Raw genomic sequence first — 15,960 nt, 5'->3', positions numbered from 1 at the left:
TTAGCGACGAAAAAACGTAAGGTAACGCAGGATCGTCGTGCAGATGCAAAAGCAATGGAGCTGCATGCAATTCCCCGCTTTACCTGAAGAGCCACAGTTGCAAGGCCTGGTCCCCAATAACCGATTTATCGAAGAAGAGAGTCACGGCTCGCGAATAGTGCATATGTCTTAGGCATTGGGGACGACAAAAGCATGAACAGTACTAAGAGTAAGCAGGTGATGACTACATTTCGGACAACCATAACAGCATATACCAGGTCATTCATGCTTCAACCCTTCCAGCCAGACCACCATCCTCTTTTTGATGATAACCCCAACCAGTTTGCCAGTACCTTCTTCTGTCACACACAGATGTCTCAAACCCAACTTACCAAACATCTCAGCCGCATACTCCATGGGGGCTTTGGCGTTGATCGTCAGCGGGGTCTTGTCCACAAAGTGTGACATGTCAAGCTCTCCCTCGTGCTCAATTAGCACAATGCTAGAGGACGCGGGCAACAACCGGACTAAGCAGCCTTCGGAATACGTCTGACCCAAGGTTTCGAGGCCGAATACCAGTTCGCCCTCAGCAAGATAACCCTGCAGCATATCTCTCTGAACAAGAACTAGTCCGGCGTCCATGAGCCCTCGGCGTCGAAGCTGCTGCAACTTTTCGTTCAACAGTGCTCGAGGAACCACACCATTCTGAGGGATGTCGACTGTGATCTCGCGCATCGTCTGAGGTGGCGGAATTAGCTCCTCAACGAGGTGAGGCTCCTTCTGAACCAATTTCATAGCGTGGTCAAGGTCAAGGAACGGGTGCCCCAGGACGCTCTGTGCAAGGTCGTAAACCCCTTCACGCTCAAGAGCGTCTGCCACCCACTTAGCCACCATGATACCAATCATATTCGGCACAATAAACTCGAGTTCACCCGTCAATTCGAACATGATCACGGCGAGTGAGATTGTCATCCGGCTGACACCAGCCAAGAATGCCCCGGCGCCCACCATGGCGAAGATACCAGGCGAGATCGTTTGTGCCAGAAATGGAAGTTGACCCACCAACCTTCCGAAGAAAGCACCTCCATCAAGTGCAGGGATGATAACGCCGGAAGGAACTTTGATCCCGAACGTAATGATGATCAGGACGAGTTTTACAAGAGTGCCATATACAAGCCAGCCAAGGTACTTCGCGGTGGGTGCCGCTTGTCCTTCTTGTGTACACACGTAGTCCGTCCTCGACTCGTCCCTGCAATCCACCAGAAGGTTTTTGATGATGACATCGCCAGGCTCTCTTGTGAGTGGGTTGGGGTATTGTAAGAGTGCGGTCGCCAGGACCACCAAGAAGACCTCAAAGACGGGATGATTCTTGATGATGCTGTACTTGCGGAAGTTGCGGGACCAGAAGAAGTTTGCCTTGCAAAAGATACCTCCGAATAAACCTCCCGCAATACCCAGAACAACGAACACCGGATAGTGGTAGGGCTGGTAACTTGTGCCATAGCCAGTCTCGAACAACACCAGTCGCCCAGTACCAGTTGGATTCAGAGCTTTGAGGGTCATCGCAGCGAAGAGAGAGCAGATGAACGCTCTCCACAAAACCTTTCGGGGAAAGTAGGTCGATATTTCTTCGTACGCGAATAGCACACCCCCGATCGGTGCTCCGAAGGCAACGGACAAACCACTTGAGCATCCGGCGGAAAGAATTTCTCGAAGTTTGCGGCCATTCTCACGATACTTGGGGAAGCGCATACCCACCAGGTATGCCACACATGTTGAGATGTGGACGAAGGGGCCTTCCTTACCCAAGGTCATGCCTGTAGATACCGCGAACACAGAGCCAACAGCCTTGACCACCAACACATTCAAGTCGAGGAAATGTGGAATCACGAACCCTGACAGGATAGTTTTGATCTCCGGAATGCCACTGCCAGCTGCCATGTACATGGACTTGCCAGACGGGGTGGACTTTGCAGTAGTGTCATTGCTCTCCCCCGTGCGTTTTTGCAAAGGCCCTTTGTCCCCCGATCCTGGCGCGGTAGCTGGTAGAGCTCTTTTTGTGGTCAAGGTAACAGTACCGGCGATGATCCCATACACCAACGCGAATCCCACGTATATGCAGAAACCAGACCAGTAGCTATCAGTCCAATATGTCCACTCCGAGCATGTTTCCCCGGTATCAGCAGTCGAGTTTAATGGCGATCGTCCCGTACAGCAAGATTCCTTGCTTGAGAATGGGTTGGTCTTGCAGTATCCTGTTTTCCAATCGCTGACAGTGGCCACCGAGACGTCCACCAGGAAGGCTACGATTGCTGTCAAGGTGCCAATGAGCGCTGCAGCAATCCATCCTTCGCACGAATCGAACGCAGACAAGAGGCTATTTCGGAGTCCTTTCTGGCCGTGAATCGAACGGTAGCGAAAGGAATCTTTGACCTGCAAGTGGTTAGTATGCCCTGTTGAGCTACACAAGTCGCTACTCACTAGATCGTGCAACCAGTCGATGGTGGTATAGTCGTTGTATGGTAGACGTTCGCCAACCGCAGTTTCACCCAAAACTTGCTCCTCTTTACTGACGTGGGACGAGATCACGGAGGCAGCGTCTACGCTGCCACGTGGCAGCAACTGCGACCTCTCGTCAGCGTGTTCTTCGTCTTGAGCCATCCTGTGTAAGATGCGACATCCACACTGCGCATGGGGAAATGGCTTTACCAGAAGTCATCTTGCTCAAAGTTCAGAAGATATCCATGAGGGCTGTGGCGTCACAGCAGAGGAGACCACAATCTTCCGGTGTGCAACTCCGGGGAAATAGGCTCTTCACTTTGCTTGGAAGAGCCTCAGAGGCCATAGATAAGGACACCACAAATGAGGGATTAGAAGCGCGAACATGGGCAAGAGATAACAGGCTTCACGACAGGGCAAAGCACGTCTTATCAGAGGTCGATTGAGCCGACCGATAAGAGAAACGCGAAGTCACGTGGCTGTTCGGCATACTTGCCAGTTGAACATTTGCGCAAATACTACGTACCTAGGTAGACAACTCAGTTGGAGAGTGCGTCCTGACCCATAACGCAAGTGTCGTCGCACTTAAACCGACACAGTCGACGGACACGGAATAGCAGCTGGACTAGGACGAGCTGCCTCCCTCCTCCTAGACGGAGATCTGAGCATGCGGGGAAGCAGCTGATCTGCAGGTCCAACCTACAAGGTAGTTGGGGTTCCGTCTCCTCGGATGAGTCTGCGGAGTAGGTAGGTTCGAACGTTGCCATCGATGTAGCAGCCATGGTCGCTTCGAGGACAACTAGTAGATCTCTTCAATCCCCAATCTCATAGACAAGCCCATCAAGTGAAACATTGTTGACCTCTCGATCACCCTTTGTCGCTCGAAGCTCGGGAGCCCGTCCGCAGCGAAAGCCAACATCATGTCCTTGAAAGGCCAGACTGCCTATGTAACAGGTACTTGAGCCCGGACCATACCAGGAGCGTTGCTAACACATGAAGGCGGTGCCAGCGGCATTGGCCGCGCCGTGACTGCCATGCTTGTTGAGAAGGGGTACTAGCCTCCGTCTCCATCTCACTCTGGCCCCGGCTAACAAAAGATCAGCATCAAAGTCTATATCGCCGATTTGAACAAGCAGGGCGCAGAGAGCGTCGCCAAAGAGCTAAACGACAAAGCTGGCAGCCAAGTGGCATGGTCAGTCGGGGTTGACGTAACGGACTGGGACTCTCAAGTCGCAGGCTTCGAAGCCGCAATCAAAGACTTGGGCGGGCGCATCGACTATGTTTATCCCATCGCCGGCATCGCTGAAGTGAGCTGGCTGCCGAACCGGCCGAATCAGAAGGGCTTCGTGAAACCGAATCTTAGCGTCTGGGACGTTGATGGTACCGGTGTGCTCTACACCTGTGCTATAGCAATCCAGCAATTCCGCCGACAGGAGCCGAACAACTTCGGCTCTCGAGGCAAAATCGCGGCCGTCTCTTCAGTTCGCGGTCTTTACGCATGTCCTGCTATGCCTGTGTATAGCGCGGCCAAGTTCGGGGTTGTCGGCTTCGTGCGGGCCTTTGGAAAATTCCTGCCTCGAGAGAAGATTTCCATCAACGCCATCTGCCCTGCTATCGTGAAGACCGGTATCAATATTGGTCGCAGCAATTGGTATGAGGAAGCTGAGAAGTTGGACCTTGTTGTGAAGATGGAGTCGCTCATCAATGCGTTTGAGTCTTTGCTTGGAGGTTCCGACGTTTCGGGAGAGTGCATTGAGATTCCTGCTGGTAAGACCGATGCTCCAAATGGATGGATCTTGAAACCGCAAAATGATTTTACCACCTCTGAAAGCGAGGTCCATGTCAATTATTCCAATAGTCAATTTGCGCATCAACATGATCCGCAGCAATGAGAACTTGACAACTGAAGTTGATATATACGAAGTCAATTCGCCAAAGTCCGCTCAATTGCTCCATCGGTTGTTTTCGTTGCTTTCTTCTTTCGTTTGTTGAAAGCAAAGTTTTTCTTTCAAGTACTCAAGCTCATCTCGTCTGCCGCCCTCTGACGAATGTCTTTGTTGCTTGTTCAACCCCTAGCTTTTCTCGTATCCGGCGGAGGATTGCACCAGCCGACTGCTTCTGATCTGGTCTTGTTGGGTTGAAGAAGACCACAAGTCGTAGTGGCCATAGCAGACGAAGCGCATCCACCCAATATCTTGGCCTCCTGTTCCTGCCTTGATCTGTATCATCATCTGAACAAAACACATTCGGTACACTCGCTAGCAGTTCATCAGCTACCGTCTGAACCTGCAGTGTATGTCGCTGAAGTCGTTGTTCAACCAATTCCACTTCAAGCTCCGGGAAAACAGCCTGAGTTTTCGCTAGAAGCTCCCAGAGGCAAAGGTGGAGTTTCAGTCTGAAGGCACAGTAGGATGTTCGACTGGTAATGGCCCGCAGATCAGGCACTGGGTTGTCGTTTAGCCTCTCTGGGGTATGCCTTTCATAAGTGACCGGGCGTGGGATGGAAGAATCATACACATCGGCATCGAGGCGGTCGGCTTCCTCGCACACTGAGACTGCAAGCGTGGGTAAATCGATTTTGTCTGCCTCGAGCATGTCTCGAATCCTTGCACATAGCGCAGCGACATGATAGCCATAGATGGCTACCTCGAGCGAGGGCAAATCCTCATCTGCAAGATCTTTCTCCAGTTCGCGAAACCATGTTAACGACTCCGGCGGACATTCAGAGCCAACGATCAGACATCGGACTTGCTATTGTCAGGAGTTGTCAGCCTTCTATCGATCGAGGTTTCCAGGGGCGATAAACTCACGATGGAACTGTACACCAGCCAGAACAGGTTGCGCCCGGCAACAGAATTGAAACGCATATGACCTCTAAGTCGCAGCAAACTCGTAAGACCTTGCGTATGCAAGTTCCAGGTGGCGGGACCAACATGGAGCTGTGTGGTCGATGAACCCACAAGCAACTAGGACAAACCGTTAGTTTAGAGATGTTAGATCGACGAAAAGTGCTGGAGCGTGTAGGCTCTAGAGGCCTTAGGACAGCGGCGAATCGCTAATGAAGTCTTACCTCGTAGAGACTCAACAACCAAACGGACGCAAGCGTATCGTCTCGAGCCTGCAGGGACGGGTCCCGGAGCGCGACGTTGGTCATAGTCAATGCTTGGCCGTATGTCATTGTACGCTTCGACACAGCTTCCGGGGCCCTTGTCCTGTTGGTCAGGAAAGCCCAGGATATTGCCTGGCAAGCCAGTCCAACAGGAGAGTCTCGTCCCAGTTCTACTACCATGTCAGGCAGAAAGCCCAGAAAATAGAGCTGTGTCTGCGGTCTGCGTTGCATCAAGTTGTCGAAGCAAAAGGGCATCATGTCGGTATCCCAGGATTCGATCAGTGGTTGAGGCGGCAATACAAGTGATGCCGACGCTACCACTGAATCCGCCAGCTGCATAGCTAGATCCGCCTTGGGGGGAGATGATTCTGGCGTGCCTTGACCATGAGAGCTTGATCCATACAAGGTCACTTGGCCCTGCGGTGCAATCGACGTTCCCAAGTCGGATGTGTTGGCTGGCGACTTTGAAGTATGGCGGCTGGAGGACTGCTTCGTATTTGCTCCACGTCTTCGACGGCGATCGCGACTGACACCTTCGGCGAAGGAAGTTGGGTCTTCGACACGAAACATAAAATCGAATTCATCTCGATACCCTGGACACCTTCTACCCAGTTTGATGCATCTTTCACACTCTGGCTGGCGCAGATCACACTAGGTAAAATGGTTAATGCAGCCACTCTCGGCAAAAGCCCTCGAAGAGATTGCTTACTTTGACTCGGCGCTGCCTACAAAGGTGGCAGTCACGGCTGGGCCTCCCAACGTTCGGCATCTCAATGCTTGATGGTGGTTTTGTTCTTCAATGGATTATTCGAAATTTGACACACTCCACTGTTTCAACCGCGACAGAGAGCCATTTATTGCCATCCATCATCACCCAAGAAACACCACACGAACTTCTGATGTCGAAGGATCTTAAGGACGCCCGCAAGGAATCGCACACTGCAATCCGGTCGTTAAGGCATCACCGCGACATAGGGATGGGGCTGAGACTGATGTAGACCCGCACAAGGCTACTGGCGACAAGGGTAGTCCATGGACCAGAAGGTCTTTGACTTTACGATACGGTGATATGTTTTTCCCTACCTTTTTTTGGACATTGGAGATGCTTGAATGGCTCGGTGCAACAATTTTTGATGTCTGTGGAACCATGACGCCAAGCTGCAGGCACTTCGCCCCTTAAGGTCGGCACATCTGCCGCAAGCCATACCATTTCAGGCATCTTGCTCGAGGCTTGCGCCCATGCCGAACGCCGCTGGGGAGTTGTGATTGGGGCAGTCGTCGTACCCTTCAGACCGGATGAGTACCATTCGCGAGGCTGGAGAGGCTTAGACCTCAGGGACATTCAGGGTGTAAGGGCCTGTTCCATGCCTCGTGTTACCTGCCCTGAATCTTCCCACCGCCATCACACACACCCTTGGTAGCTTCTTCCCATCATTGCGCATTCGGATCTTTCCACCTCTCATGGAGCTCTTCGCTATCGTCATCGCTATACAATAGCAGTCCTTTTGATCAGGCCTCCTAACAGCTTCATTAAAACTCAGCCTCCGTGCCGATCTGCGACGGTCATTGACTCCAGCTAATGTGATTCTACAGGCACTCAGCCCAGGCACTCGCAGTGTTGACCAAACATGGTAAGCGGATGGCCTAAATCACTCCTTTGATGTCGTGGTATGTACCATGTTGGCGTAAAGTAGGTCGTGCAGGTAGATATATATCTCTGTTGTTCATATCTGCTTCATGTCAATTCATCACGCACCATTCTCTTTACTGCATCATACGCGAAACATCACAGGAAGTCGTCCGAAGTGAAGAACGCCAACCCGCTCCGACAAGATGGGCATCTTCGACAGCAGCAGCAACCATACCTGCAATATGCCATCGAGCTTTACCGCCGATGCGCCAGATCCTATAGTCGGCAACTTGTCATTCCACCAGCTCAACATGGCAATCTCGGGAGGGTGCGCCGCGTTCTCTACCCTCTCCATCTCTATCCTCATGTTCCGCCATGCCACCCATTTCAGCAGGCCAAATGAGCAGAGCAAGTGAGTCGACCCATTTTATTTGATGCACATCGGCAGCAGATACTCATATCTCGACAGAATCCTGAAAATCTGCGCCCTGATCCCCATCTACTCGATACTATCGTTCCTCAGCATAGCCTTCCCCAATACCTACATCTACCTCGATCCTTGGATCGAGTTCTTCCAGGGTATCGCTTTGGGCAGTTTCTTCCTCCTGCTCTGCGAGTTTGTCTCTCCGAGCGCCTCCTCGCGAGATGTCTTCTTTGCCGCTTTGCAAGTTCCTAAGAGCCGCTTGAGCCGTGGCGGCAAGCAGCCTGTAGACGGTCTGGAATGGTACAGGAAGAAGTGGTTCGCCGTCTTCCAATATCCTATCATAGCCCTGGGCGTGGCGATTGCAACCGACATCACACAAGCCGCCAGTGTCTACTGCTTGGAGAGTAGTAGCATCCATTACTCTCATCTCTGGCTCGAGATCGCAAGCAACGTCTCACTCTCCTTCGCCATTACCAGTGTCGTCAAATTTTACGCCGCCCTCAAAAAGGGCCTGAAACACCACAAGCCACTCGCCAAGTTCCTCGCATTCAAGCTCATCATATTCCTCACATTTCTCCAGAGCATCATCTTCTGGATCCTACGCTCCACTCACACCCTCAAAGGAACCAACCAGCTTACGTGGGCGGACGTCAACTTCGGCATTCAAACGATGATTGTATGTATCGAGATGGTGCCCTTTTCAATCTTCTTCCACTGGGCGTACGATGTCGCGCCGTACGATCTGTCCAAGGCTCGTCCGCTGCCTTTAGCGCAGATGGGCGGTCAGGGCGGTACCAGCAGTCCTCATGATCCGGAGACTGGGTCCCAAGGTGTGGATCAGTACCGGATGGAACAGCAGAAGATGCAGCACGACTACTATAATCAGCCTGGTGGATATTACGGCGGATTCATGGGCAGTAGGGCTTTGTTGACCGTTGTCAATCCTATGGAGATTGTGAGAGCGATTATGTTTGGCTTCTCGATGAGATCGGAGTCGAAGACGATGAACGACAGATATGTTGGCGGCGTACCTCCTGTTTATCAGGGCGGACCGAATGAATACTGACGACATTATATCCAGGACTGGATCGATAGAGAAAAGGTCATGACATCCATATTGTTTACTTCCATTACTAGTTTGTACGCTCGGTAAGCACGCCGGCCAGAATATTCATAAAATAACATCTGAAGTGTGAGATCTTTTTTGCAACGCAACCTGGAACCCAGGTCTGAAATTATAACACTTGGAAGCGACTTTTCATCTTCAGGGCACCGGTGCACCCTGAATATCTCGCCCTGCCTCGAGATCGCGTTCGCCTCTGATGGGCCGTGTTAGGGTCCTCTCGTCGCTGGCTCGGGTAGTAAGATCATGTGCGGGAGCTCCACCCCCGGTCAAGGTGCCGGCCCCAGCGCTGGCAGCACTTGGCTGACCGTTCCGAGAATTGTACAAATGCGATGGGCCTTCGGGATCAACCTTCTCCTCTTCGCCAGTCTCTGGGTCGAACATCATTCCTTCTTGCCCGCTAGAGTCCTGTTCGGGGTTGACAGTCTCGTATTCCAGGGCTTTGACCAGCATGTAGAACCCGCTGGCGAGCAGGGAACCTAGTATAGGTCCGACCCAGTAGATCCAATGATAGGAGTAGAAAGAATGCAGTACGACACAGGGGCCGAAAGAGCGTGCCGGATTCAGACTGCCTCCTGTGTAGTACACGCCAAAGAGTTCGGCGATGAAGAGAGAAAGACCGATGCCGACAGGGGCGATGAACGTTGCGCGGTGTTTTTCGGCAGCGAGCATGAAGATGGTGAAAACGAGTTGGGCGGTAAGAAACATCTGTTAAACCGGGTCAATATCGAGGTGCGTGGATGGATGATAGGTGAATTACCTCAATAAAAAGTCCCTGTACCACCGATGTGCCTCCACCAAGAGATGTGCGTACATTGAGCGGTCCCGGTAGGAGACATGACACCACGGCAGCGGCGGCGATGCCGCCTAGGAGCTGTGAAATGATAACGAGGCAGCCACGTACATAAGGAACTGCTCCGACAATCATCATGCCGAGGGAAACCTGCTCATGTGTCAGTATGAGTTCGTTGTTTTATTTCAATGAAGAGACTGACCGCAGGATTGAAGAGACCGCCACTGATCCGGAAGAACACCCATGCATTGACAGCCAGGGACATCCCGAAACACAAAGAAATGAAAAGCAACTTGGCTGGATCGGCAGCAGCTAGGGACCCATCCGCTGGTGCTGTGTTGACCACGTTCGTGCCACCAAGTGCAAACAACAGGAAGAGGAATGTCCCTGTGAACTCGGCCATCATGGCTACGAAATGGTTCTTGACCGCAAGAGGTAGGAAGCCGAGCAGAGGAACTCGGCGCGAGACCGTGGTCTCTTCTTCATTGGGAAGGATGTCATTTCGGTTTTTCCAGGGCATGCGTATGCGACGGGCAGGGCGGTCGACGTTCATGATTGCGGCGGTGTTCGTACAGAACCTGGGGTAGTTGTCAGGTAAGATGAGGTCTGGATACCTGGGTCAGAAGAGACATCGTCCCGAGAGGTCGTGTTTATTCCATTGGGAGTTCCAGAAAGTTTTCGAGCGCCCGTGACGGCATGATCCCAGCACCAAGTTGTGCAACGATGTAGGCCAACCCTTGCCTGGCCTTAGGGTCACTGCGTCCGGGGGTCCTAATGCAGAAAAACATGTCATACGTATGCCTGCAAGCGGAGTCTCCAGGACGAGATCAGACAGTCGGCTCGCCACAAGCACTGCGTCCTCTGGCCAACCGCCTCCGGGCTCTCGGGCCAGCCACATCAGAAAAGGTAGGAGCGTGCTCAGAAAGGTTTGGCGGCGATGATCTCATCAGGGATCTTTAGGTCATGGATCTGGGTTTCCTTGTCAGTCAGCCGCTAGCATGGATATAATATCCCGTGGCAGACGTCCAGTTCGTGTGGGTGAGACCAGAACATTGCATGTGGAAGGCTTTGGAGACTGCATTTTTCTGTATGCACAACAATCACACAGTCCTTGCAAGTAGAGGCTGTTGGTCGTAATGTACTACTACCAACATGTACCTCGCCGTTTCTCGGGGCAGCACTTGCCCGTGGACAGGACGACCGGAGATGTTTTTTGCACATGGCGCGTAGTGCAACCAAAGTGGGATTCCTACGAAGATCTGACAGTAACTTTTTTCATGATTTGCGAAAACGAAAAAAGATCTGCCCCACACAAGTGGTGACGTCGAAGCGATTTGGTTGAGATTGGAGTGCCGCAATGCCGCGACTGGCGCCACGCTTCAGGCACTGACGATCCAGAATATGAAAATAAACATGTTTGATAGATCTCAAGGGAAATAGACAGTAGGAATTCCGCTGATTCGAAACTCAATACAGCGTATGGAGGATATGCCGACGAACCGTGGAGTGTTTGGGAGAGGGATATATTGTCCATTCTGACCCTCAAGCCTGTGCTTGAGTATAGTGACACCTCGGGAAATTGCAGAAGGCATTTCACGAGAGCATGGCCAATAATGCGTATGGTACAATCATCACTGTGATGGACGATTTTGTCACTGCATGGCTGGTAGTGGTCTTCGCTGGAGGAGAACACCGCAGCGCACTCGTTGCGCAGGGAAGACTTACTCGGAAACAGCCACTAAAGTATCTTGTCAAGATGGACCGGATGCTGTTGAAGTATTGCACAGTGCTCAAACCCATTCCATTCGATGAGAGGATGGCCCTCGTGGGGAGAAGCAAGGCGTGGGACGGTCTCCTGGGAAAGGCACCCTGCTGAAGTTTGACAGCTAACGCTCGCAAACCCTTGTTTGTGAGACAATGTCGACAAAATACTGAATGGTACTCATTTACGAGCCGCTTGCCCTGGAGCTTGCGTTACGAAGTCCTCGGAGAAGACGAAACTTTCTCTCAAATCAGTCGATGTGTTCGAATCTGCCTTTGACGTAAAATCCGAGAACTTTGAGCTCACGTGAACTTCAGTCACGTGAAATGCCCAGACCCCAAAACCCGGGGAAAATCGACTGCCTCGAACCCCGGCATAAGCTGCAGAAAGCACCGAGGCATTTGTCGGCAACCTCAGTCTCACTATTGGCATCGACAATACCTCCATGCTTGCCCCAAAACATGTTTCATGAACATATAAGATCCTTGCATCACTCAAACTGCTCTACTACTGCTAAAAGGTAATCATTGCTTGAGTCTTCCTCAATACTGACGCGAAGGCACGATCACACTCATTTGAATATTCCGCCTGTGCCCATCAATCATCCTTATCGCCAGTATGGCTTCCTCCACAAACCTCGTTCCCTTTTCTGAGCCAACCTGGCTCGCCGGCTTCCCATCTCCATACTACAAGGGCACTCATAAGAAATGGCAGAAAGCATGTCGTGCCTTTATCGAGGAACATCTACTCCCCTATGCTATGGACTGGGAGAGGGAGGAGACTGTGCCCGACCACCTGTTTCAGACCTTTGCCAAACACAACATGCTGATACCCAATTTACCTGCACCTTTGCCTATTGAGTGGTTGAAGAAAGTGGGCATCAATGATATCCTAGGCACACCTGTGGAAGAGTGGGATTATTTCCACACCGGGATCTATCTGGATGAAATGGCCAGAACCGGACTCGGTGGCCCCAGCGGCTCTATGACCGCAGGCCATGCATTTGGTGAGCCAGTCAGATTTTATGAGTATTCATCATGCTGACAAGGTCAAGGGATACCCCCCATAATCAAGTTCGGAAGCAAAGCGCTCCACGAAAAGCTCCTGCCTGATCTCCTTCCTGGCAAAAAGCGCGCATGTATTGCAATCACCGAACCGGGCGCCGGCAGCGATGTTGCCAACATTGCCACGACCGCTGTCAAGTCTGCTGACGGAAAGCACTATATTCTGAATGGCGAGAAGAAGTGGATTACAAATGGGGTTTGGTCTGAATATGCTGCGATGGCGGTGAGGACGGGCGGCCCAGGAGCCGGTGGTCTGAGCATGATCGTATGCCCTTTGAAGGGTTACCCCGGGGTCAACATGCGTCGGCTTAAAGTGGCAGGCCAAGTGAGCGCAGGCACAACCTACATTGAGCTCGACGATGTAAAGGTCCCGGTCGAGAATCTGATTGGCGAGGAGGGTATGGGTATGCGCTATATCATGACCAACTTCAATCACGAACGATTGACCATTGCGGTGTCTGTGGCCCGGCAGTCCCGCGTCGCTCTGTCATCCGCTTTTGCCTATGTGATGAAGCGTGAGGCTTTTGGCAAACAGCTTATCGAGCAACCAGTGGTACGACACCGACTGGCTAAGGCTGGCGCCGAGCTCGAAACGCTACAAGCATGGGTCGAGCAGTTCCTATACCACATGACACAGTTTACGAAAGCTGAAGCAGACATCAAACTTGGCGGCCTCACTGCACTCGCCAAAGCAAAGGCCGGAATTGTGCTCAATGAGTGCGCACAGACAGCGGTGCTTTTGTTCGGCGGCAACGGATACACCCGTACAGGCCAGGGTGAGATCGCAGAACGCATCTATAGGGAAGTGCCCGGTGCGAGGATCCCTGGTGGTAGTGAGGATGTCATGCTTGACCTGGCGATTCGGCAACTTGTCAAGAACTACAGGAATGCAACCAAGGCCATGGAACGGCCCCAGGGTAGCAGTAAGCTGTGAGGCTAAGATGATGGTGATGGCTATAGATTTGTGTCCTTTGAATGCAGTAATCTCGCCCACAATGCGGCGAAGAGCGGCTTCTAAGCCGTTGTGGGCTTCATCTGATTCCGTCCCCATCTCCATCTTCATCGCTTCTCGGCGTAGAAGGCAGCGAACAGCCTCCCCCACCACTGGTTTCACAGGTACATCTTTCTCCGAATCGGCGTGTGCTACCCCGCGCTCTCGTGTAATTGCCATTATTTTGTCGCGGGCAACCCTCGCCGAACAACGGCCAACATTGATACTTATACTCTTTTTGTGTCCAGTCACGCACTGCGAAGATTGATCCTTGCTCTACGTTCCTGACTTTCCTGTTTTGATCCGTTCTCAGCACAGTCTTCAAATCCTAACAAAGTCCTCTGTAGCTGACTACTGCATCTTGCCTTGTCCCCTCTACTCCTCTGCTTCCTAAGCTCAAGGACTGCACCGTTAACAGGCCTGGCAACAGTCCGACAACATGGCGACGATCATGAAGAACTCCAACTCCTTGCGGAAAGCGCTACATACGGGTTCCGGCCTGTCCTTCGGCGCCTGGCAGATGCTACCAGGTGCCTACCTTTCTCGAACAATTGCTAGATCAGGATATGACTGGATTTGCATTGACTGCGAGCACGGCAACATTGCTGGTACGTTTGACCGCTGTAACTCCAATATCCAGGCTGAAATTGATACTGACGATTTGTCTAGATAATGAGATGCACGAGTCCGTCCACGCCATCTCCTCCTGCAACGTAAGCCCTATCGTTCGAATCCCGGCGAACGAAGGGTGGATGGTAAAACGTGCCCTCGATTCTGGTGCACACGGCATTATTGTGCCACTGTTGACCAGTGTCGATGATGCAAAGAGATTGGTACAGAGTGCGAAGTTCCCGCCGTACGGCAGGAGAGGGTTTGGCAGTCCTTTCTCCATGGGCTCTTTCGATATCCACGGCAATCTATCCGGATTCGATTACATGAAGAATGCCAATGAGAACCTCTTGACGATTGTACAGATCGAAACCAAGGAGGCTCTGGAATGTGTGCGTAGTAGATGTCTACCGAGAAGCTGTGGACGAGTGCTGACAATGACCAGGTTGAGCAAATAGCCCAAGTCGACGGAATCGACGTCCTCTTCATCGGACCTTGGGATCTCGGAAACAACATCGGACATCCTGTAACCGGAGCATTTGATCCTGAATTGGAGGAGGCCATAGCAAGGGTTTTGAAGGCCGCCCAAACCGCTGGTAAAAAGTCCGGAATATATTGCCCGTCTGGAGATGTTGCGAGAAAATATGCCGATCAGGGGTTCCAGATGGTGAGTCTTGGGTCCTGTGAGGAATGTTCACCGGATACTGACGTTGCATCCCAGATCTCCGTGGTCAACGATATGACAGCCATCCCGACATTCTTCGCCGAGTCACTTTCCAAAGCAAAGGGCACATATGGTCATGCCGCCGCCCAAGCCGTAAAGGGTGCTGCTTATGGTGCCGTCAAATTGGCGACACAGAATAGAGATGAGAAGTAATAAAATCAAGTGCCGACCTCGTCGACAGCCGCTTCCACTTCCTCGACCGTAAAGCGATGCATGAGCTTCTTTGCCGCGTCGAGTGAGGTGATACTGCCATTGGATTGTGGCTGTGTAGACTTGTCGATGTGCAAAACAGGCACGTCATAGTCGTAGACGCTTTTCCACTGCCCTTGACCCGCAGCGTCAATATCAATCTCGGAATAGTCGACCGTTCGTCGCTTTTGGACCTCTATGAGTCTCAATTTAGCTGTGTCGCAGAGACCACAATTTGGGCGTGTAAATAGCGTGAGGCGCGCTGAGGCCGCGCGAAGGGTTAACGACGCTCTCATGTCGACCCAAATGTCTGCTGAGAATGCGTGTGGATGCGTCTACCGCTTGCGTGACTCGATAATGGAGAATAAAGGACTCTACAGGAATTCGTCGAATATCAATGTGTTGAAGATGTATACTTGTTGATTGATTGGATGATTAATTCATACATTAAACGGCAGCTAGCCAATGCGGGTCAAAGCCTGATGCTGGCGTGTTCGGCTAGGGGTCCTCCTTATCCCGGTCCTAAGTCGTCATGCTACCTAGGCACCACCCCAGCCATGCTGTCGCTGCCTCATCAGGTCTTTCCGCCCTCCAAGCTCCTCTCCATCCGTACCTTTCCGCCCCTCTGTTCCTCGCTCCACACAGACTGTGCCAGTAAAGGTAAACTCGCCCCTGTTGACGAATCAGGAAGGCGCTAAGCTGATAAAGGAACCATCCCACGAGGCGGGGTGGCCTAGGACCAGTTGATCTTGACGATTATGGGACGGCCTATGGCCTCCTTGGTTGCAATGCTGGAACACTGACGCCGATGTATATTCCCCACGTTACTGCGGCTGTGTTTGGGTTGACATTACCGCCTGGGATGATATTCAAGTCTGCTGCACGAATCCTCAAAGCATGCTCCAATATTGCCATATCTATATAAACAACGACATCTACCGCCAACCTACAGGGGACCCAGCAGCCGAGAATTCGAGCAAGGAGCAGTGAGGTTCTGCCGTGATATGCAGCGGCAGGAAATATAATGGCCGGAGATCCAATAGCAGAAGATGCAAAGGCAGGAG

General features: G+C 52.0%; 7 protein-coding genes across 7 annotated transcripts; 4 read left to right on the top strand and 3 right to left on the bottom strand.

Annotated features, from left to right (window-relative positions):
- Window positions 1-92: 92 nt before the first annotated feature.
- EDD37DRAFT_56517 (chloride channel) lies at window positions 93-2,950 on the bottom strand. The gene is made up of 3 exons (XM_062814043.1): window positions 2,689-2,950; window positions 2,461-2,630; window positions 93-2,412 (listed from the first exon to the last, which is right to left on the bottom strand). The coding sequence occupies exons 1-3, from the start codon at window positions 2,696-2,698 to the stop codon at window positions 259-261; spliced, it is 2,334 nt and encodes a 777-aa protein (XP_062675405.1). The 5' UTR covers window positions 2,699-2,950; the 3' UTR covers window positions 93-258.
- A 448-nt stretch (window positions 2,951-3,398) lies between these two features.
- Window positions 3,399-4,370, top strand: EDD37DRAFT_655464 (glucose 1-dehydrogenase; the record flags this gene model as incomplete). Its single annotated transcript, XM_062818764.1, has 4 exons — window positions 3,399-3,432; window positions 3,478-3,529; window positions 3,581-4,225; window positions 4,337-4,370. 4 exons carry the CDS (start codon window positions 3,399-3,401, stop codon window positions 4,368-4,370), a joined length of 765 nt encoding a protein of 254 aa, XP_062675404.1.
- A 65-nt stretch (window positions 4,371-4,435) lies between these two features.
- Window positions 4,436-6,706, bottom strand: EDD37DRAFT_54792 (uncharacterized protein). The gene is made up of 4 exons (XM_062813672.1): window positions 6,297-6,706; window positions 5,549-6,238; window positions 5,289-5,444; window positions 4,436-5,229 (listed from the first exon to the last, which is right to left on the bottom strand). Exons 1-4 carry the CDS (start codon window positions 6,354-6,356, stop codon window positions 4,501-4,503), a joined length of 1,635 nt encoding a protein of 544 aa, XP_062675403.1. The 5' UTR covers window positions 6,357-6,706; the 3' UTR covers window positions 4,436-4,500.
- Window positions 6,707-7,246: 540 nt separating this feature from the next.
- On the top strand, window positions 7,247-8,782 carry EDD37DRAFT_54749 (organic solute transporter Ostalpha-domain-containing protein). The gene is made up of 2 exons (XM_062813671.1): window positions 7,247-7,629; window positions 7,687-8,782. The coding sequence occupies exons 1-2, from the start codon at window positions 7,421-7,423 to the stop codon at window positions 8,705-8,707; spliced, it is 1,230 nt and encodes a 409-aa protein (XP_062675402.1). The 5' UTR covers window positions 7,247-7,420; the 3' UTR covers window positions 8,708-8,782.
- Window positions 8,783-8,806: 24 nt separating this feature from the next.
- Window positions 8,807-10,458, bottom strand: EDD37DRAFT_54734 (aquaporin-like protein). The gene is made up of 3 exons (XM_062813670.1): window positions 9,760-10,458; window positions 9,525-9,707; window positions 8,807-9,472 (listed from the first exon to the last, which is right to left on the bottom strand). The coding sequence occupies exons 1-3, from the start codon at window positions 10,108-10,110 to the stop codon at window positions 8,906-8,908; spliced, it is 1,101 nt and encodes a 366-aa protein (XP_062675401.1). The 5' UTR covers window positions 10,111-10,458; the 3' UTR covers window positions 8,807-8,905.
- Window positions 10,459-11,718: 1,260 nt separating this feature from the next.
- On the top strand, window positions 11,719-13,416 carry EDD37DRAFT_661447 (acyl-CoA dehydrogenase). Its single transcript, XM_062819139.1, has 2 exons — window positions 11,719-12,325; window positions 12,374-13,416. The coding sequence occupies exons 1-2, from the start codon at window positions 11,938-11,940 to the stop codon at window positions 13,315-13,317; spliced, it is 1,332 nt and encodes a 443-aa protein (XP_062675400.1). The 5' UTR covers window positions 11,719-11,937; the 3' UTR covers window positions 13,318-13,416.
- Window positions 13,417-13,564: 148 nt separating this feature from the next.
- Window positions 13,565-15,325, top strand: EDD37DRAFT_617211 (2,4-dihydroxyhept-2-ene-1,7-dioic acid aldolase). Its single transcript, XM_062815715.1, has 4 exons — window positions 13,565-13,982; window positions 14,044-14,375; window positions 14,429-14,650; window positions 14,705-15,325. The coding sequence occupies exons 1-4, from the start codon at window positions 13,814-13,816 to the stop codon at window positions 14,858-14,860; spliced, it is 879 nt and encodes a 292-aa protein (XP_062675399.1). The 5' UTR covers window positions 13,565-13,813; the 3' UTR covers window positions 14,861-15,325.
- The last annotated feature ends 635 nt before the right edge of the window (window positions 15,326-15,960 follow it).

The sequence above is a fragment of the Exophiala viscosa genome (assembly GCF_022695815.1).
Source record: "Exophiala viscosa unplaced genomic scaffold EDD37scaffold_1, whole genome shotgun sequence".
NCBI classification, from domain to species: Eukaryota; Fungi; Ascomycota; class Eurotiomycetes; order Chaetothyriales; family Herpotrichiellaceae; genus Exophiala; species Exophiala viscosa.
The sequence above is the reverse complement of the archived record's forward strand: the minus strand, read 5'-3'. Positions and strand labels throughout refer to the sequence as shown.